Source organism: Rhinolophus sinicus, chromosome 17 (assembly GCF_057876585.1).
Source record: "Rhinolophus sinicus isolate RSI-liver-muscle chromosome 17, RSI-T2T, whole genome shotgun sequence".
In the NCBI taxonomy this organism is placed as follows: domain Eukaryota; kingdom Metazoa; phylum Chordata; class Mammalia; order Chiroptera; family Rhinolophidae; genus Rhinolophus; species Rhinolophus sinicus.
The window spans coordinates 15445303-15467518 of NC_142517.1; the positions used below are offsets into that span (position 1 = coordinate 15445303).

Genomic DNA, 22216 nt, shown 5'->3' on the forward strand with positions numbered 1-22216 from the left:
CACCTGAAAGAATATAGAAAGATCATAACAAAAGGCTTTGCAAAGATATAAAAATCAGCAAAGGGCAAACAAGGGATTTCAATACTATCAAGAAAATTAAGGTTTGAAGTACATTATTGAGTCCCTCAATGACTGATTTATGAAGATAGATATGTGTGTGTGTGTGTGTGTGTGTGTGTGTGTGTGTGTGTGTGTGTGAGAGAGAGAGAGAGAGAAAGAGAGAGAGAGAGAGAGAGAGAGAGAGGAGAAGGAGGCGGGTGTTCTTGATAATAGAAAAATGCCAAAGGATACATGTAGAGAGGAGTTGTGGAGTTGGAAAATTGTTCATTCTAAAACCATCCTAAGAAAGGCTTAGAACAAGAATCATCCATTGATGCTAAATCCGGGAGGGGGCCAGGGAAGATTGCCGAGGAGCAGGATATTTGCATGCTCTTAAAGTATCTACTCCCAGATATCTTGCTATAAAATTGGAGAAACTAAATACCATCTTGACCAAGAAGTTAAAATTTATATCACCAAAGAGAGGAAAAATGGACATCATATATCTCTGAGTGTTACTCTGAAGATGACATAGCTTTATCTGTGTAATGGTCTGGCTGGAAGTTCACAGCCTGAATCTTAGCATGAACAAATATCTATCAAGTCCAAGTTGAGGAACATTTTATAAAATAACTGGCTTGTAATTTTTAAAATATTTCATTAAGAAATCAACACTCCATTTGCATCATTGAATTAACATATGAGGGTAACTTTATTAATACATATGCTGAACATGGGAAGACTTCCACGTACTCATCAGAGGATTTGGTGATATGAGGATGGTCTCTTCTGATTGTGCCTATTAGTGAAGTAAGAAGTGAGTCTTATGCTGAAAGTGGATTGAAGAGGTGTTTGTAGTTAAGGAGAAAAAAAAGATGAAACAGTAATCTCAGAGAACAGAGGGGTGGTGAAATGCCTAAAGAAATGTGTAATTTCGGAGCCTTGCCAGTGGCATCCACACTTAACAATGTGGTCATTCATTTAAAGTGAGATCAATCTGCATGACTGTGCATTTTTATCTAGCTAATTAAGCTCCTATATACAATTCAGGGGTAGCCAAAATGTTGGAGTTCACCAGGCAACGGGGAAAGAAAGGGATAAGAAAGTTGACAATAGATGCACAGAAATAATTTTAATGCTGAACCATAAATTAAAGCAGAATAAAGACATGAAGACAGAAAAAAAGGTGATATCAGCTTAAATTTTTTAAATATCATCAGTACATTGGAAATGCAGATCAGGTCCAAGATGTTTTGGAATGTGTCTTCTAGAAAGATAAAGAGAGGTGGTCAGATTTACAAAATGGTACCATTATGAGAAAAATGTTTTTGAAGGCAAAAAGTCCAAGGGACTAAGAGGCAGGATTACATGTGTTTGAAAATGATTAAAGAAGATAATTCAGGTGATAGAAACAAACTTTAACACTTCATGAAGTGGACAGTCTTCATGCAGAGAATTGTAAAATGGGCAGAAGACAGGCAGCTTTTATAAGATAAAGAATAAAGGTCGAGGAAGAGAAAAGTAGAAACTATCTGACTGGCTGGGGCCACACAGTCAAACTTGTTTGGGTGAGAAGGATCTAGGAAGGAAGTATAAAGCCCAAAGTTGGCTTGGTGTTTGGGAGTTAGCTGACTGGATACATATCCTGAGTTTCTGGTCAAGCAGAACATTACAGAGACATGAATGTTAGCTAAGTTCCTGTGTGCCGATGTGGCACACTGGGCAGGAGGGGCTCCATCTTGGGGCTAGAAATTTATTTCAACACATGGATGTCCACATCACTAAAAATGATAATAGAAGTCATGATGCAGAAAAAGATAATGTGTCTCAGGCTAAATCTTCAATGAATGAGAGTTTGGGGCAGAGAGAACCACAGATAATGATAACAAGGAGTAAAAAGTAGTATGAGCTCATGGCACATGCTACAAAAGAGCTCAGGTTTTTAAAGAGGAAGAATAGATAATGGCTTGAAAAATGGCTGTGAGATTTATAAGGTTAGTGCACCTCTTAACCTTAAAGGATGTAGGATTTGGAAGACAAACAGCCCTTTCATACTGTTACAGAGGAAGCTGTCCTCTTATAGAAAATCAGATTTTAATTGAAATAGAAAAGTGAAGTGAATATTCACTTCCACTCTGAGATAATGATCTCATGAATTCTTCTCTCTTCTCAACACTCAAAAACCCCTCAGCCTTTCTCACTCTCAGGAGATGATTTCTCAGCAGATCTCACTTCTCTGAGAAAACAGACACAATCAGAAGAGAACTTCCTCATATTCTGAGCTACAATAACGTGTCAAGGAATGAAAAGAGGGTGAGGATACAAAGGCTTCTCTGATGACAGACTTTGGTTCTGAGCACAGTAAAAGGAGCTAGGGAAAGTTTGGAAAATTAATAGGCTCAGATGTGTAAAGGCTCCAGAGTTAAAGATCTACAATGTAGGATACTCTAGGAGCTTGTCTTTTCCATGGTGACTGGAGTTGTCTTGATGTTATCTGAGGGGAAGGGGAATGATAGGGTCTAATGATATCATTCATCAGGAACTGCATTTAGGCCATCGTAGAGGAGAAATGGGCAGGACTGTGTTTGTGTGCTGGGGGTGGAGGCAGTGGTCTTGCCAGAAGCTCTGTGGGCTCTGAGTGGGTTTCAGGTGAATCACAAGTAGTGGGGTTTGAGGGAGGGTGAAGGACAAAGCATTCTCCCAGCAATAATATTAGAAGTTGTCATTACAAAAAAGTCATGAGTGATAGAGGTGTTAGCTAACACTAAGGTATATTAAAAGATAAACTGGGGCATATTAAACATTTTAATAGTTTGAATAAAAATTGATTCCAATTGGGCAGACCAAAGAGGAAGTGATTAAGAATAACCTGCCTTACATAGAGAAAGTGTGGAAACAAAGAAAGGAAATTATTTGATTGGCTAGAGCTTAAAGCCAAGTTGGCCATTTGTGATAGATTGTCCTTAGCCTTTTGATTTTGTAACTCTGAGGCATTTACAGGCTTAGATTTTGGTTGAGCCACCTCAGTCTAATGGCCTCCTTGCTCAATTAATTTAACAGGTAGTAATCATATTGCAATGTATAAATGGATCAAATTAATACATCATACACCTTAAATTTATACAATGTTCTACGTCAATTATGCCTCAATAAAAACATTTTTAAAAATACATTAAAAAAATAATGTCATGGGATTCACCTGTCCTACCAGATATTAAACCATTTAAAATCAATAATAATTAAAATGAGTTGTTCCTGGTACAAAAAGATACACTCTTAGTCATTGGAACAGAGCATGTAGATTAAAATTTTACAAACTCTAAAGGAGAGATAACAAAACTGTGAAAAGTGAGGATTGAGAGGCCATATTTAGATAATTCGGCTTAACCAAAGGTTAGAACTTAGAAAAAAATAAACTTTGATGCAAAAATATACCAAATAAAACAACAGATGTAAGGAAATGTTAAATATACAGATTTAAATGGAAAAACTCAAAAATAGATTGATTATATGTCAGATATCTGAAAAAGAAGACACATTTTTAAGCTTTGAAACAATACAGAAGAGATCAAAAAGATAAAGAACCATATATTTTGTTAGATACAAAGTTTTAAACTTCAGTATGTCAATAAACTAAAAATAATATAATTAATCATTTTGACAAAGAATTATTTTTAAAAAGTCATATGAACATGATATATAATTCTGTACACTTATTAATATCTTATTATCTTAATTATATCTTAATTCTAATTAAGATCCCAGTTTATAAATTATCAGCTGAAACAAACAAAAAATATCACCTAATATGAATTACAAATAGTAAACAAGATGTAGAACAATATCAAATCTAGCTATTATCAATGTACAGTAAAGAGCGATATTTTTTTCACTATTAAATAACCAAAATAGTAAGTGATAGCCAGTTAGTTGATTCCTGGAATTTTATTCTAAAGAACTAATTCAAAATAGTAAAAAGTTTATGTACAGAAGGATATCCATCACTCCATTATTTATAATAACAAAAAATTGTTAATCTCAAAACAAGTGAATGGCCACTTGAATAACATGCAGCTATTAACAATAAAATTTATGAAGAACATATACCAGAATGAAAAATACTTTGTTATAATATAAAGTGAAAAAAATATACCATTTTACATCACTACAAGAATATAAAAAATACAAATGACCAAAAGAGAATACATAAAAACAATACTTGTTAAATTGTGGTGGCAACATTATGGATGATTTTCCTCTGTTCCTAAATTTTCTAAAATAATGTATAGTTTTAATAATACCAAGCATCTTCCCTTTACATATGCTTTAGAAATGTTGGCCGGTGTGGATGAAAAACACTGAATTTCTTCTATGAATTTCATAGCATCCTTAGATTTTGTAATATTGTAGACAACTATAATGACATTAAGGATAAATGGCCTGTTTGCTCTACTTAAATCAGAAAATTGGAATGTTGGTTATGAAAGAATTTCAAAGACAGCTGTATCATCCATATATCTTTTAAAATGATTTAACCTTTAAGGAAGAATAAAACCTATTAGAGTTAATCCGGAATCCTAAAAATTGATACCTTGAAAAGTTTGCTTCCTAATGAAGCCTTACTATCTGCAAGAAAGAAAGCACACTCCACAGTTATACAAGTATCATTTCAAAATGTCTTCTAGTAGTTATTACTATAAAAGATGTGTCATGTTTATTTCATGATGGACAGTCCTCAAGATATCACTCTTTGGCATTGTATTATCGCTTTCTCAAAATTCAAAGGCTATATGAATGAAAGAACACTGTTTCATATCTTCGATTTTCATGTTCAACATGCAGCTGTATATACCATGGGGAATCTCACTGAAATGTCCTCCAGCAGTTTTTATGCAGATGGCTGAACATAAATGCTTTGTTACCGAGGCATAAAAAACACACTGTGGCTTCATGACAGCGAATGATGATGCAGGGTCGATCTATAGAAACATTCGGTGTGTGCTCCGCACGTGGGAGGCAGGGAAAAGTTTCAATATAAAACCAACTTAGAACCACATGCTTATAAGAAACAATTCAATGGGTATCCAGCTGTAACTTCCCATTTTACATGGAGGCTGCATTTCTTGGCTTGGACAAAGCTTATTATAAATCTCTTCGTCTCAGTCCTCTTAGATATAAAGAAGCAAAGCAGTGAGTGTAATGCAATAGGAATGTGTGTTTAGATTCCACAGAGGGTTATTCCATTTTGTTGTACAGAATAAAGCTGGGAATAGCCCCACCTCCAAAGGTCTAAAGCAGTCATGAAGAAGCGGTACGCATCATTGCTGCTTTCTCCACAGAGTTGTGTCCTCCGTCTTAAACTCTTAGTTTACTCAGCCCATTAGAGACTTGCAAAGCCTTTGCTCACCAGAGAAGTCCTTGGAGGACATCCTACCCCATTTTGTGTCTCCATCTTCCTCTTCTCTTGGCTGACTCAATTCTGCTTCCTCACCTCACAGAGTATATGCAAGTCAGTGAATGGTTCAAATCATTAAGCTCCTGGTAAAGACAGCCAAGTCGAGGGGTCCAGAAGAAACATAGTTTGAATGTGCATGTAAGGTGGAGCCCAGTGTTTGTATGTGCATATTGATCAAAACACTATCATAATCTTATTGGTAGGGGCACAACTTAGAAGCCATCTTAGAAATAAGTTTGTTGAAAGGTTGTTTGTTCTTTCCTCCCATTCCAATGTTACAAGCCTGGCCTTTTTTTTTCTTTTTTTTTTTTTTCCATTATTATGACAGTAGTCTTGTGATTTAGGCTACATTCACAGTAGGCAATTAAGGCATGTCCATTCCAACTAGAATCACGATCTTGATGATGATTCAACTACTGGCAAGTCATCAGAGGGCTTGCTGAGGGTTTGCTCAGATGTTGCAAAATGACTTGGTTCGTAAAGACATGGAGTACTAATGGGCTACCTCTCTTCCAACCCTCAAGATGGGATTGAGATCACTACAAAACAGACATCCATACACAGTCATAATAAAGTATATTATATGTGATTTAAGAATATATTGAATATATTACACTAAAAATTAATTTAAGAAAATTTTCCAAATAGGATTTAGAACACAAAATTCTTCATCCCATTTGCAAACCTACTTGTCCTCCTTTCACTTTTTTTCCCTTATTCCTGTAATGGCTCCCTGACCTTCCAAGTTATGGGAGCCCAGCATTGGGTGTCCAAAACCTTGACACCGTCTTTCACTCCCTACCCCTTTCTCCACCTCCCAAGTCATCACCTAAATACTCAGCTGCCCGAGGGCTCTTATGATTCCCCCGCAACTGCCATGAGTCCCTTGTAACCCCTCACATATGCTTTTACGTCATCTCACCTTTTCTTTCATCCACCTCAACCCATACTTCAGAGAGTCATCTTCCCAAAGCATGTTCATTAGCGTATTCAAAAACCCTCTGATAATTGCCCATCACACACTTTTTGTATGATAGTCAAAGCCCATCGTAATGATGATACTGTCAAATTCCTCCAAGTCTTTCCCATTTCTTTCCTTCATGTATAATACTTTTTGCTTCGAACAAAAATGTTCTCCTGCTTCTGTGCCTTTGCTCAAATTTGAATTATCCCATAGCTTCTTCTCTCTCTGACCCATCAATATCGAATTTCCAAGAAAATTACCCTGAGCCACCAATTCTAAATAATTTGGCCAATGGCACCACTTTTTACAGTACTCACTCTTTTATACATGTGTGTCCTCACCCTGATAAAATGAAGATTTTTGCAGGCAAAAATTATGTCCCCTTCCACGTTACCCAGCCCAGTGGCTTAAACATGGTAGACACTCAAATGTTTGCTAACTGCCTGATGCTGTTTTCCTTTCCTTTTTCAGTCCCACCGCCCCCCTATAATTATGACCATGAGATGGAATACTGTGCAGAATTGCCTCCTCCCTACTCCCTGACACCACAACCTTCAGCACAGCGTTCTCCACCCCCTCCTTATCCCGGAAATTCCCAGAAACAATCCTCCCGGAACAGAATATGTGCCAATCTGAGATCTTTCCCGGAGTAACATGCCTACTCAGAAACAGATAGGATTTCTCTAAGAAATACTGTTTTGGGTCAAACAATGTATCAAGTGGAATGTTCAGGCTAAGAAATACGGGGATTTTACCCCCTCAGAGCTGACCCCATCTGGAGTTATTATGTTTGGTTGGATAAGACCACATTTGAAGAGATCTGCTGATCAACGTAAGCACATTCAGAGAAGAGTAATGAGATAGACAAAACATCTGAAAAGCATGTTGCTTAAGGAAATTGCACTACTGATCCTGGAAAAGAGAAGATTAATGTAAGACAGGAAAATAGCCTGGACTACATAAAGAAACCACTATGTTCTATATTCTATGTAGCTTTAAAAGTCAGAACTAGAATTGTTCATTCCTTCGTTCATCAATAAACGCAGATCAAGCGCATAAGAACCTATTCTGTGCCTTATACTGTTTGAAGCCCTGGATGGAAGTTGCAGGACCTTTGATTTCAGTATAAGAACAGGGAACTTTGATTTCAGTATAATAAAGAGCAACTGGAGATTTTGTGAAGCGCTCTGGTACCAAGACTTCAACGAGAACCTGTGCTGACTGTCGGGTAGTGACATGCTCTGGAAGGGATAGCTGAATCCAATGGCAGAAGAGTCCACTGGGCACACAAAAGCTCTGCTCATATTTTAGGTAGGTATGGGGTAAATTTTTCTGCCCCCAAGAATGACTACAACTGGAGTTAACTGGAGAGTTAAACAGGATCAAAGGAATTCAATAGCTCCTCGAAGCCAAGAACTCTTCAGTGCTAGCTTCTGCCACCAAGAGTATTATGACAAGGTTATTCCTTATTCCAACTGGGGGGGAAATAATTGTGTCAAGTTCCATAAGCAACAGATTCTTCACTCCAGATTAAAAGAGATTACAAGCCAAATAGTCCCACGGGATTTTATATCAGGGAGTAAAAATCTCAGGACTTGACCATGAAGATACATAAGTTTATAAAAGAAGAGGGAAAAATGAAGTTTGGATTCTGTTCTGTGTAATTCCATTCATAGGTAGCTTAGACAGATTTCTGTTTCTCTTTTGTGATATTTTGATAATCTGTTTCCTTGAAAAAATTATAATTAATGGAAAGGTTAAGATATCAAATTGTTGCCTTTTGCCAAAATCCAAATGTTATGAAGTGCCTATGTTTAGGTGCAAAAGTTGTTAATAAATAGTTCTAATGTGCCACATTTTGCTGTAAGTGACCTTAACATTTATATTTTTATGTTGGTCCTTTTCATGTATTTAATATTTACATTGAAAAAATTTTGGAAATAGATGATGAAATTTTTGTATCACTTGCAAGTAAATCTAAAATTTTTAATCCAATATCATTGTGATTCAGTGAACTCCCAAAACAATGCTAAGAATTTTACTGAATAAAACAATTAAAAGAAATATCTTATGGTATATAGTGCCTGTATTTGTAGATAGGAAATTTAGTAGCTAATACAACAAGCATATTCTACTTTCATATATATGGATCTGACTGAAATACGGTTTCACTGCCAGTGAGATCTAAACTCTAGATTTGTTTTGAAGGACTTACTTGATTTTCAGGCACTGATTTTCTTTTTTTTTTTTTTTTTTTTTTTTTAACGAAGATGCAATGCATTCAAGAGTTCCAGCCTATTCTAATGACTGAGATTTTAGCACAATTTTAATAGTGCCTTAATGTATTTCTCTTCTGAAAGTGTGATCAGACCCAATTACACCGTAGCTATGCAACTCAAAGTGCCAGGGTCTCTGTGATTTTCAGAATGTTGGTTGGAAATGCACCATATATTTCTTAAGAAAAGCAGAGAAGACAAGACCAGTGGAAATTGAATTCTCATCATCTTCACTGTCAATAAACATTTATTGCAGACTCCCTATGTTCTGTAAACATTACCCACATAGGAGCCATTTCAGTGCACATCATCTCTCTTCTTTGAGGGATTTATGGCCTCCCGTAAGGTATATCACAGACCCATAGATCTACAATAGATGAGTATTTTTATTATTTGTATTTAGTGTCACCATAGCATAAATGTGCACGTTATCAGTATAGACTTTTGGAGTTCACTGATTATTTTCATACATGACACATCTTGGGGGAAAATAGTAAATCATGTGAAAGCTTTGAATTACGGTTATTTAAAAACTAATGTATTTGCTGAGGCCAAAATGTTTACAATAAGCAAATAAAATGAAACAACCCAATATAACAAGGGTTATATTTTAACTGTCTTGTGTTCATTTTGTTTCACCCTCTGTTCCTGCTGATTTAATCTCTTTCTTCTGTACAAGAAACACAGGACTAGAGCCAAACAGATTTTTTTATTTTGGTATTTTTAGTTATTAAATAAACAATGAACATTTTATCCAGATAGGTGAAGGTGTCAGGCCCTGAAATATTAGATAATTTAATCAAAACCAGATCACTAATAAAATTTACAACAAATTAAATTGTTTATACTCTGAAAACTAGAACTAATTAATACCAAATCCCATAAGATTTTCTCCCGTAAGCCTATTTCAATTTGTTTCCTCTGACAGGGGACAAGACAAGCACCCCGTTTTCTTGAGTTTTAAAAGGATATTTCCTTTGCCCCACTTGAATGACTAATAAAGACATAAGTCCAATTGGCAAAGTGAAAAGGGGGTCGGACTTTTTTTTTGAATCCTGTATCCTGCCTGTATGGTTTAAGATGGACCACTTCAGCTCTCTAAAATTCAACTTTCTGTTCTGGAAAATGTAAATCATATAATGAGCTTCATTGGGAAAATTGAGTGAATACGTGCAAAATCCTAAGTATAATGCCTGGCATATAGAAAATATTCTATAAATATTAACCAAAAATAAATTAACAAAAGAATAACATAAGGATGGCAGCCTCTGGGCCTGTGGTACGCGACACATTAGCCACCAGTTACATGTGGTTATTCAAATTTAAATGAATTAACATTAAACTAAATGAAAAATTCAGTCTCACTAGCCACTATTTCAAATGCTAGACAGCGTCATGTGGCTAGTGGCTACTTTATTGGGAAGTGATGCTCTAGAAAAATCCTCTATGCAAAATGCTGTGAAGTGGCAGGAGGAGTTGCAGAAGAAGCCACTGAAGTCATCGTGTCCAGGAGAAACTGTGGGCCTTGTCAGTTAATGGTGGCGTCCATCAGGATGATGTGTGAAGAGGCCTTTGCTACCAGAGTAAGGCGATGATCTGCACGACGACCGTGAGCAATGAGAAGCCCACTCAGGCTCTCTTCAGGGCCAGGGGTGGGGCAGATGTTACAGGAACTGAAGGGCTGAATGCAGTCGAGAGAAGCTGGACCTGCCCAGGAGCTGTGAGACAGAACCACAGCCTCTTGTCGGACTCTAGTCAAGTCTGCAGCTGCCCTGCTCAGCTCTCGAAGCCATTAGAAGAGCATGCAGGGCTGTCCACATCTTCCTAAGGTACAGCGCTGAGGTGTGTTTACTCTTCTATTATTTCACAATCTTGTTCCTACCACCGAATGAATGCAGCACCCACCACTCATCCAGTCTATTCCCAACTGGTCCTTGTTTAGCCAAATTCATTTTGCCAATGTTTGGCTGTAGCTGAGATAGGATCAGGCACGCATCACATTATATGAGTCCATCAAACAGTGGAGCTCTGGGTGCTATTGTTGTTGTTTTTTTAACTTATTGTAAACAACCTAACACCAGACTGTCAGAGTCACATGACCATCTTACTAATCAGCAGGGAGGCTGCTGAGGACGACCAGATCCTTAATCAGAACCTGGTTGAAATGTGCAATTTTAATTATTTAATCACAGGCCCAAGCTGCAAGGGATGCAGCTGAAACATGTAAGTTCAGTGCTCTTCGGGGACAACCCCACTGTGTGGTATGGTTCCCTTCAAACTGTGTCAGGACCTCCAGAAAAGAAGAGTATCAGAACTAGCTGTAAAAAGATCTTACAGGTGATTCTGATGGCCACCCTAGTCCCAACGCTGCCCTTCCCTCTTACGATATATTAATGCAGAGGAAAGAACTAAAGCTTCAGAGTAAGACACAGTTGGGTTTTTCTCTCTCTCATTTCTGTCACCTTCTAGCTATGTGTTCTGAGCCAATTAACAGAGTTTCCATAATCTCAGTTTATACAGAATATGTAATTACCACCACTCTTGCCTGGTGGTTGCATGATTATAAACAGTACACGTGGAACATCTGTCATAAAGATTCTATCTGGATTGGTGACTCAGACAAACACAAAAATATATACCTATTCTCTTTCCAAACTTTGTACCTCCATTTCCAAGCCTTAGCACTTCTATAAACAAGTGTAACAGTTATCCATCGCTGTGGAACAAAGCACCTGAACACTTAGTGGCTTGAGACAACAGCATTTATTATCTCAGTTTCTGTAGGCCTGGAATCTGCATAATTTAGCTGGGTCCTCTGGCTTAGGGACTCTTCCAGGCTGTAGTCATCTCATTACGAACTGAGGAAGGATTTGCCTCCAAGCTCCCACGCATGTGTGGGCATTGACAGGATTCTATACCTTGTAGGCTTTTAGACTGAGGGCCTCATTCACTCACTGGCTGTTGGCCAGGGACCACCCTCAACTCCTTACCATATGGTCCACTCCATAGGGCAGAGCAAGCAAGCAGAACCATAGAGTCAGAGAGCATGCCAGCAAAACCTAGTGTTAGCAAGAGGAGAGTCACAGACCTTTAAAACCTAATCTGAGAAGTACCATCCCATCACTTTTGCCATGTCCTATTCCTTAGACTCAGGTCACTGGGTCCAGTTTGCACAAAAGAGGAGAGGATTGTACGAGGGTGCAGATACCAGGAAGTGAGAGCATCAGAAGCCATCTTAGTAGTTGGCCAACCTTCACAGGGATAGTTCATCTCATTTTCCTTAACCCCATTATTTGGAGTTAGGTAATCTCCTCTCTAATAGCAATGTACCAACACAACAGCTGGAAGAATCTGAGGACCACACTTGGCTGTTCACAAATTGCTTTTAGTGAACTGATGGGTAGAATGGAGCCAGCAACAGCCACAGGCCTGTGCTACCAAGGTAAGTGCCGCATTCCTAAAAAATACTGACAGTGATGCCCAACGTTTGTGCTGCCCATGAACTTCATTTACAAACCACCGCATTTTGGCAGGGAAGGAAGTAGACCGCATACCACATACCTCATGGACAAGTCTTAACACAGTCTCAATTCATTCCAAGATATTTAATCTTCATCAAGAAAAGAATTCCAAAACAAGTTTCTGGATGAGTGTTCAGTGGATCAAGTTGCTACCTAACCTAATCCTGAATACCTTCACTAGAAATGGAAAACAAACCCAAGGAAACATTTGGAAGTGCAGAAACACATGCTGGGAATACATACCTTCTCTGGATACTTAAGGAATCATTGGTTTTAAAACATTATTCACAGTTAGACTCTTTGATTCCTATTTCTATTTCATCTCCCCTCTTCTAACCCAGTCATGAGCAGCTATTGAGTGTGTGCCACCTGCCATTTTTTAGTACGAAGAGGAGGCAGAGGCAGGGGGGTCATTTTCTGAATTGTGTTTGGTCACGGGTGATAAGTGAATCAGAGAGCTCATATTGTTCCCATGGCCTTAAATCTTGAGATTATTATGCTAAGTGGAATAAGTCAGACAGAAAATGTCAAGAATTGCATGATTTCACTGATATGTGGGATATAAACCTGAAAACAACAAAGGAATGAGACAAACAAATGAAGAAACACAAACTCATAGACACAGACAATAGTTTAGTGGTTACCAGAGGGTAAGGGGGGCTGGGGGTGGTAGATGAGCATAGAAGGGATCAAATATATGGTGTTCAAAGGAGAAAACTGACTCCTTTGAACACCATATATTTGTGTGGTGACCACATAGTGTGATATACAGATGATGTATTACAGAATTGTATACCCAAAACCTATATAACTTTACTAACAATTGTCACCCCAATAAACGTTAATAAAAATAAATAAAAAATAATATACATATATGCATATATATGTATGTATAAAATTTAATTTTTTCTGACTAAAATCCAAAGAGAACCAAAGTGATCTGATTTTCCCACTTTTGCATCTTACTGTAAGTTAGTGTCTTCATTATCACACATCTTGTGTATTATCTTCTTTCTCTGAGAACAATGTGAAAGTAATTCAGAATAAAGTAGCTGAAGTTCAATTCCTTCTGCTTTGCCTGTGAAAATGCATTTGGAAACCCACCCCCTGTGTCTCTCACCACCGCCTGAACACACAAGACAAACTCCTTCACCTCCTTGTCTGGGGATAGGCTTCTTCTGTGGAACCCCCGCTCATCTTTCCAGATGTAGCTAATGGGCTTATGCTCTGAGGAGAGGTCTGATCATTTCTCCAGTCAGAATGAATTGATTCCCACTTCTGGGCCTTTTTGTACCTATTTTGTACCCCTCTCATACCCCTTGTCACAGATTTGCTAAATGTCTATCTCCCTATGAGATCATAAATTCTTTGAGAACAAGGATTGTCTCTTGGACATTTGTTGTCCCCAGAGGGTATCTATATAATATTTGGAATATGAAATAAATGATTGGATATATTAGGTCAGCAAATAATATTTGACATTAAAGAATGTTAAAATAACTTTAAGAATTAGAGGAAGAGAATTTATAGTGAATAGTATTAAGTGGGGTTCATAATCCAAGATACGGGTTAGAGAAGTGGACAAATGGCTAATAGTTTCATAGTTCTCAACTGATGTCAACCCAGGTACAGTTGGATTGTATCATTAAGTACAGTATTAACATATGAGTGACACACTTAGTGGGAACAGGACAACACGCCAGTTTGAGAGAGGTACTTTTATAATTCTTCAGATTAAAATTGAACTTGTCAGTTTTTACAGAAAAAGAATGCCAACCAAATATTAGAAAAGAATTACCACATAAATCATAATTCCATAAAATGGATTCTAATTTAATTTAGACTTCAGAAGCAGTAACCAAAGGATTCACTAAAGGCATTTTTACTAAAATAAGATGTCATAGTTTTCACATTACAATTTGTTCAGGGCATGTTGAAAAAACACTGACTAGTCTCCGATGAAACCCAAAGAAGACTAAAACTGCTGAAAAGGGGTCATAAAATGGCTACTGCTTTTGTGCTGTTATTTAATATGTACAGAGAGAAGTAAGTGTATCCAAGTCCTAAAAAGCAGAAATACCATTGAAAATAATTGATTCTCAATAAAATCATCCCTAGAAATATGTTACCTTAAATCATAATAATAATAGTTTTGGTGGGTTGGGTTTTCTGGGGGGAGCACGTGCCAGGAATTGTTTCTAAGCACTTTACATTTAATCTTGCAATCTGATGATGTCGGTATTATCGTCCTCATTTTGTAGGTTTAGAAACTGTAAATGTATCACTTCGTAATTCTAAAAAATTACCTTTCAGTGAAAATAAACCTTTAATGCTGCAAAGAAATATATCCATATTTACTCTTTGCTTGGGAAAGCTACCTGTGGCAATCTTGGGGCTGACCATGAAGCTGCCTTTCCAAGGCTTGAGTTCCAAGTGTTGGAACAATACTGATGGCTCATACCCTTCACTTTGCCCTTCTGCTGCAATTCATCATTTAGTCTCCATCAGTTCCAGTTTTTACATACAGCAGGGACGAAACAAAGAGTAAAAGGATCCTTTTATCTCTGATACAGCACCTGGTCCCAACAGACAACTTCACCCAGTTATCGCCTAAATCGTGACTATTCCCTATACAAAAACCAGCATGGATTTTCTGTGGAAGCTCTGTATTTCCTCTTGACCAGAACAGAGGAATGAGTCAATATTTATGGGAAAAGGATAAAAGAAAAGGGTATCTGCAAAATGATATGAACTTTTAACTAATTTTGAAGGAACAGTCTTGAATGTTGGTAAGTATGAATAGAAATTGCAAAAATTGGTGTGTACTTTGTATATGTCACAATATTCCTATAGAATTGGTTGTTGGTTTTGTTACACATTTTTTTTAGAAACTCAGACCTCTGCAGAATTTTTAAAAATACATATAAGCAATAAGCTGTTAAACTAGACAATAACAATATGTCACAATACTTAAGGAAGAATTTTTAAATGAGAAAAAGGTAATAGGCATCTTTTAGATAATTCTGCATAAACAGCAGTGTTCCACAGTAATCAAGGAATAAAATAGCTTTTGCCCAGCACAAAGCTATACGTGCATGAATGTCAAAATTAAAATATTTATGAAGTCTGTGTTTCTCCAGGCCACAGCAATCTAATAAGTGCTATTTTTTCATCTTAGACCTTATTTGCGCCTGTAGGACTTCCAGACTCCTGTACAACCTATAATTATATTTGGGAGTGCCAAAGGGTATTTCATATGGCCTGTCAGTTACCAGGTTGCGTCTTCCAGTCTTTTTCTCTCCAGCCTCCCTTTACTGATGTTATTGGCTAGACATTTGCCCACCACTAGACCGCATGCAGGTCACTGGGCACTACCATGCTGCTGAGAATGACCATTAAGATATTTGGGTTGGTTTGTTGTGCCCAGCCACTAATATTGTAGGAGCTTCAACTTTGCAGTATCACTGCCCACTAGTGCAGTGGCAGAGAGATTGTGGAGAATAACGGGAATGCTGTGTCTGCCTTTGGCTATTCTTGAAAGGTACTGACCCCAGGTGTCATTAGAGTTAGGACACACACATACCCGGAGTCCTGAGCCACTGAAAAAGGAGTGTCTCCAATATGCTAAAGCTTCCTGTGTTCTCTCCATTCCTCAACAAACCAAGAAAATGGTGCACTCTGAACTAAACGGGAAAATACCTCTTTTTGTTTTATTGAAGACATTAGGCTTAAAGCAAAAATACTTCACGTTCTTAATATCTCATAGGCTATTTTGTGAAACTCGTGCTTTCGGTTTGGACCTGACATTATCTCCTCTCCCTTAAACTTAGACATGTATCTAGGAGGAAAGAGCTTTAGGATAAATTCTAGTGATAGACATTGTGCTTTCATGATTTAAAAGTTCCACTCTGCTTTAAGATTAAAATACTTTCTCAGAACATAATTCTGGCTCTCTTCTCCCATAAGATGAACCGTGCCCAGGACACTTTACAATCTCATACAAGTAAAACCTTGGTGGACCTGCTCTACCACTCAGGCTTTCAGACACACTGGGAGAGGACAGCTGAAGCTCAACAAGGGCAACTACCTTCCGCACTGCATACAAAACACAATGATTTCAATGACTAACCCATTTCTCCCATTGAGAATAAATAGCCATAAAGGAGTCTTCAGTGAAACTACCATTTGGCCAAATTCAAATAAATGGAAAGAACGATTTTATCAAATTATTTAGATGGACTCATTATTTGTTTCAAGTTTTTATGTGAATTGACTATAATTTTGGCCACCTGTAGACAAGTTCTTAAAAACATGTCAGTAGAAACCAAAATAAGGGCCAAATGTCTCTTTGTCATATAATGATTTTTGTGCAAATATATGGCAAGACATAAGACACCTAAAAGTGTTGGATGAACAAAGTGTCAAATAGAATAAAAGGTAAAAGAACCTTACATATTAAACCTTTCTGTTTTGCATATCTTCCCACTTGCCCTTTCAGATTCCATCTCCAGCCCTCTCCCCTCTGTCTCTGCCCCAGGACTACTGTGTTTCCCCGAAAATAAGACCTACCCTAAAAATAAGCCCCAGATAAGATTGTCAGCCAGATGGATGCATCTAGTACGTTATGACGATGTTCAAGAAGAAATGACATGACTGTATTTGAATAAATGTAGATTGTTGTACATGAAAAAACAAGACATCCCCTGAAAATACACCCTAATGCATCTTTTGGAGCAAAAATTAATATGACACGGTCTTATTTTCAGGGAAATACGATATAAGACCTGGTCTTATTTTGGGGGCAACACAGTATATTGCATAGACTGTATCATTAAGCTCCCTTGCCTATTGGGCTTCCAGTTAAGTTTGGCCAATAGGGAGACCACCCAGGAGATCAGAAGGAAAAGGGAGAATAAGGATAGGGTATTCACTTGGGGAATTTCCGGAGCTACCCCTCTCAAACAAAGCCTCAATTCCCATAGGATGCTTTCTTCAAACCGCTATTTCTGTTAGCGCTCTCCTTTGGCCCATTCAGGCCCAAGGCTGGCACAGATTCCCCATGCTACTGTACTACCCCTTGTAGTCTCCTTCAACTCTGCCCATGCATTTCGTTAAACTCTCCACAAATTACCTACTTTGAGTGTGCCATTTGTTTCTTGGCCTGATTGAGACATTTATTCGTTTTATATATATATATATATACATATATATAAATATGTCATTTAATATATTAAAATAAACCACAGTCTCTTCTCAACTGTTCTGGTTTTAGTACATTTTTATTTGACAAAGCAGGCAGGAGACCCAAATTCTAATCTCAGTTCGACCACTAACCAGCTTCAGGATAGTGAAGAATGCTCCAGGGCCACTATTTTCTTAAAAACAAAATGAAAGTGTTAGACTAAATGATCTCTAAGATAATTTCTAGCTCTGGGATCCTATGAGGGAACTAATAAATTACTGCATGACAGCTTTCAAGAATGAATAAGCCAAGAAAAAGAATGACACAGACTCAGAGCTATAAGGCATCATAGGAATATTTTTATGTGACACCCTTATTTCTTAGATTAGGAAACAGACACAGAAGAAAAAAGAGTTTTGTTCCAAGTCACTGGTGATGAGCCAACTTGGTGGCAACCAGCACAACCCCGAAGTCCTTGCTCTGACCCACTGCATTATGCCACTTCTCTACATAATTGTTGGTTTCGTTTGCTATTTGTCATGCCCATTCCAAACTCAGGGCCTTTGTACATGCTGATCCCTGTCTTTCTCATTGATTAGGTCTTAGTTTAAATACCATCCCATAAAATAAGGCTTCTCTGAAAAACTGATCTGAGTAAGTCTGTAACTAACCCTTACCACTGCTCTGCATCACTATTTCCTGTGTGTTGCCTTCACAGCACTTATCCCAAGACGTAATTAAATATTGTTTGTTCACTTTATTCTGTTCTTTCCCCTGTTCCACTAGACTGTAAGCTCCCTGAGACCAGGGACATATCTGTTTAATGTGTCAGTCTATACCTAGTACCCAGTAAAATACCTGAGGCAGTATAGGCACTCAATAAAAGTATACGTTGAATTCATTACTGAATGTGTTTTTGCAGAACTACAAACCAAGGTAAAGACTGTAGTTTCCCAAATGCTCTAATAAGACTGAAGTTAGATTTAAGCTCAAAGATCTTAAATTTGAAGTGATCATATCAAAAAACTATCTCCCTTCCCCTCTACTCTGTTCCTATACCACCTTCCCTAACAGGCATGATTCACAAGGGGGGATGGTACCACAAACACCACCCAGCCCAGGAATCTTTGGAACAGCATGGTAGCCTTTTGGCTTACAAATACCTAAGGAGATGCTACTGGAACCTAGTGCATCACAAAACACAATCATAAAAAAAAGAAAGAAAGGAAGGAAAAAAAAGGAATACTCCTGTCCCAAATCCACAGGTGCCAACATTTTTCCTAAGATTTTCCTTTCTCAGGTATCTCAGAATCAACCCAAAAGATAAAAATTCCTGATTACATGAAGTATCATTAATTTTTAAATGTTTCAGACAGTTAATGACCCTAACACATGCCATTAGCATGAATTGCTCAGCTGACTGCGCTGGTCTGAAGAACAAGGGCGTATTCATAAATGTTCTACTTCCATTCTTCAAACTTCAGACAACGATGGTTAAATGGCAAGGATATCTCACATAGTGTTTTGGCCTCTCTTGTTGCCATTTGGCTTTGACAGTTTTGGCCATATGTGCCTGCCTCCCAGGGATGGATGCAAATATCCACTGTTCAAGTCAGGATATATTTTTACCTGACAGCAACCTGCATTCTGTTTAGAGTGAAGCTGCATTTTATTATTGGTGAAGAGGAGAGTGGTAACTCGTGGATGCACCAGTTGTTGGAGTATGAGTAATTGCTATTGGACGTAAGTCCTTTTTATGATCGCCTTTTGTCAGGGAAAAATCCAACGAGGCAGCATTGTTTTCCTATCACCAGGAGTGAACTATGTCTTTGGAAATAAAAACATTCATTGTTTACATGTCCTAAGCACAGATTTTAGTAAGTCAGGCCCTGTAACTGTGAGATAGCATTAAAATTAAAATAGTAGAGGCAACAATTCTACTTATATTAAGGAGAACAAAAAATGAAGTTACTCAAATGAGTCAATGATATAACATTTTCTCTAGCCCTAAGTTTAAAGATAAAAATGAGATATCACCTCACACCAGTTAGAATGGCTATCATCAACAAGACAAATAACAACAAGTGTTGGAAAGGCTGTGGAGAAAAAGGAAGACTTATACACCGTTGGTGGGAATGCAGACTGATGCAGCTACTATGGAAGGCAGTGTGGAGGTTCCTCAAAAAATTAAAAATAGAATTACCACATGACCCAGCAATCCTTCTCCTGGGTATCTACCCAAATAATCTGAAAACATTTATCCGTAAAGATATATGTGCTCCGATGTTCATTGCAGCTTTATTTATGGTGGCCAAGACATGGAAACAACCAAAGTGTCTTTCGATAGATGATGGGTTAAAGAAGTTGTGGTATATATACACAATGGAATACTACTCTGCCATGAGAAAAGATGAAATATTGCCATTTGTGACAACCTGGATGGGTCTTGAGATTAATATGCTAAGTGAAATAAGTCAGACAGAAAAAGTTGGGAACAATATGATTTCACTGATATGTGGAATATAAAACTGAAAACAACAAAGGAACAAGACAAACAAATAAAGAAACAAAAACTCATAGACACAGACAATAGTTTAGCGATTACCAGAGAGTAAAGGGGTAGGGGGTGGGAGAAGGGGGTGAAAGAGGTCAAATATATGGTGATGGAAGGTGAACTGACTCTGGGTGGTAAACACACAGTATGATATATAGATGATGTAATACAGAATTGTACACTTGAAACCTGTATAATTTTACTAACCAATGTCACCCCAATAAATTTTAATTTAGAAAAATGTGCAAATAAACAAAACTCTGTGAAAAAAAAGGTTGGTGGATTTCACAGGAAGATGATAACCTCTTCCCACCTAGTTACCAAAAAGCAAGCAAGGCACATTAGTGGCCATCCTCTTTAGAATCACTTTCATTCAGTTATTCATGCATTAGGACCTTTATTCAATCAACAGATTTTTATTGAGACCCTATTCTATGTCAGACATTAAATGCTGGGTTATTAGCAATAAAAAAAGTGGACATTGCCCCTTGACTCATTGAGATCACAGTAGTTTTTATGTACTGTACATGATTTTAAAAAACAGCCATTTCAAAATTAATTTATCAAATTCAATTGTAGGAAGTGCTGTGAAGACAGCATCAATCCAAGATGCAACATTAGACATCAGTAAGTTTTTATGCATTATCTCAAATAGAGGAATGTTGAAAATGTGGGAGGTGAAATGACAGCTAAATGTAGACAGAGGACGGAGCAGGACTGGGGCTCAGACCAGATAACACAGATGAAGTGGACGGAATGTTCATCTACACAGTATAAGGCTGACAGGACCACTAAAAGGAGAACTATAGCTGCTTATATGCTCTCGCTAAAGTCAGGCTCATAGCTCTGGTCATCTAAAGAGTCTTATGTAAGAACAATTATCTTCTAAACCTGAGAGGGTTCCTTTTTTATTGTTGTAATGTAACTAACACTGATTGTTTTCATTCAATTTTGTTTATTAGGCGTATTGGTTATAAATCTATGGTTTGCTTGCTTTTCAGTTGGTTGATTGGTTGGTTGGTTGGTTGGTTGGTTTTAGCAAAATTCAATTACCTTACAGTTGGAAAAGTCATTTACAGAACCCAATCACAGCATATGATTCCAACTATCTGACATTCTGGAAAAGGCAAAATTAAAGGGTAGTAAAAGAATCGGTGGTTGTCATGGGTTAGGGGAAATGGAGGAATAAATAAGTGGAGCACAGAGGAATCTTAAGGAAGTGAAACTAGTCTGTATGATATTTTAATGGTGGATGCCTGTCATCATACGTTTGTCCAGACCCATAGAATGTACAACACCAAGAGTGAACCCTAAGGAAAACTATGGCGATAATGATGTGTCAACATAGGGTCATCAATTGCAACAAAGTTCCACTCTAGTGTGTGATATTGCTAGTAGAAGAGGTTGTGCATTTGTAGGGGCAAAGAGTGTATGGGAAATCTCTGTACCTTCCTCTGGGCTTGATGTTTCTGTGAACCTAAAACTGCTCTAAAAAACAGTCTGTTTTTTAAAAGCCCTTTATAAAGACACAAATCATCAGTTCACTAAATGAGGAGATAAGTGGTGGTACCTACGCCCACTTTTACTGATATTCCTTCATTCATTCAACAGACATTGATTGCATACCCACAATGTGTCAGTCATGATTCTGGATGCTGGGAATTTACCAGGGAACAAAAACTCCCTGGAGCTTCAAATAAAAGCAAATAAATGCATTGTGTGTTAATTATGGAAAAGCTCTGATGAAAACAAGCAAGGTAGATGAGGGTAAAGGGGATCAAATATCTGGTAATGGAAGGAGAACTGACTCTGGGTGGTGAACACACAATGGGATTTATAGAAGATGTAATACAGAATTGTACACCTGAAATCTATATAACTTTACTAACAATTGTCACCCAATAAACTTTAATTTAAAAAAAAAAGAAAAGAAAACAAGCAAGGTAAAAGGAGAGAGAATGACAGAGTTGTGGGGGCGGGGAGGCTGTGTTTTTCAAGAAAGAGGACTCTTGACTCAGTGCCATTTAAGCAAAAAAACTTAAAGAGGTGAGGGAGTAAGGCTTGCAAATATCTAGGGCCAGAGTATACCCAGAAGAGGGAACATCAGAAGCTAAGGGCCTGAGCTGGGCGAACACTCAGCCTATCTGAGGAAGAGGAAAGAGGCCACTGGCTGGAGCAAAGTGAGCAAAAAAGAGATTATGTCACATAACTATCAGAATAGGTCG

General features: G+C 37.7%; 1 protein-coding gene, 1 long non-coding RNA gene and 1 other non-coding gene across 5 annotated transcripts in view; 1 reads left to right on the forward strand and 2 right to left on the reverse strand.

Moving 5' to 3' along the window:
- LOC141570173 (uncharacterized) overlaps positions 1 to 22216 on the reverse strand; it is a 403207-nt gene that overhangs the window by 348206 nt on the left and 32785 nt on the right. The gene's annotated exons all lie outside the window — the stretch shown is intronic.
- The window catches only part of CYYR1 (cysteine and tyrosine rich 1), a 114637-nt gene that overhangs the window by 83386 nt on the left and 9035 nt on the right, over positions 1 to 22216 (forward strand). The window contains exon 4 of one of the 2 annotated variants that reach the window (XM_019729870.3): positions 6930 to 9348. The exons of the other annotated variant lie outside the window; for it this stretch is intronic. Coding sequence (XP_019585429.1) covers positions 6930 to 7111 — 182 coding nt within the window. The 3' untranslated portion in view covers positions 7112 to 9348. Of the gene's footprint in view, positions 1 to 6929; positions 9349 to 22216 lie in introns of those variants that run through there. 2 annotated transcript variants of the gene reach the window in all.
- On the reverse strand, positions 9645 to 9771 carry LOC141568097 (small nucleolar RNA SNORA27). Its single transcript, XR_012491107.1, has one exon. It is a non-coding gene; the product is annotated as a small nucleolar RNA SNORA27 (small nucleolar RNA).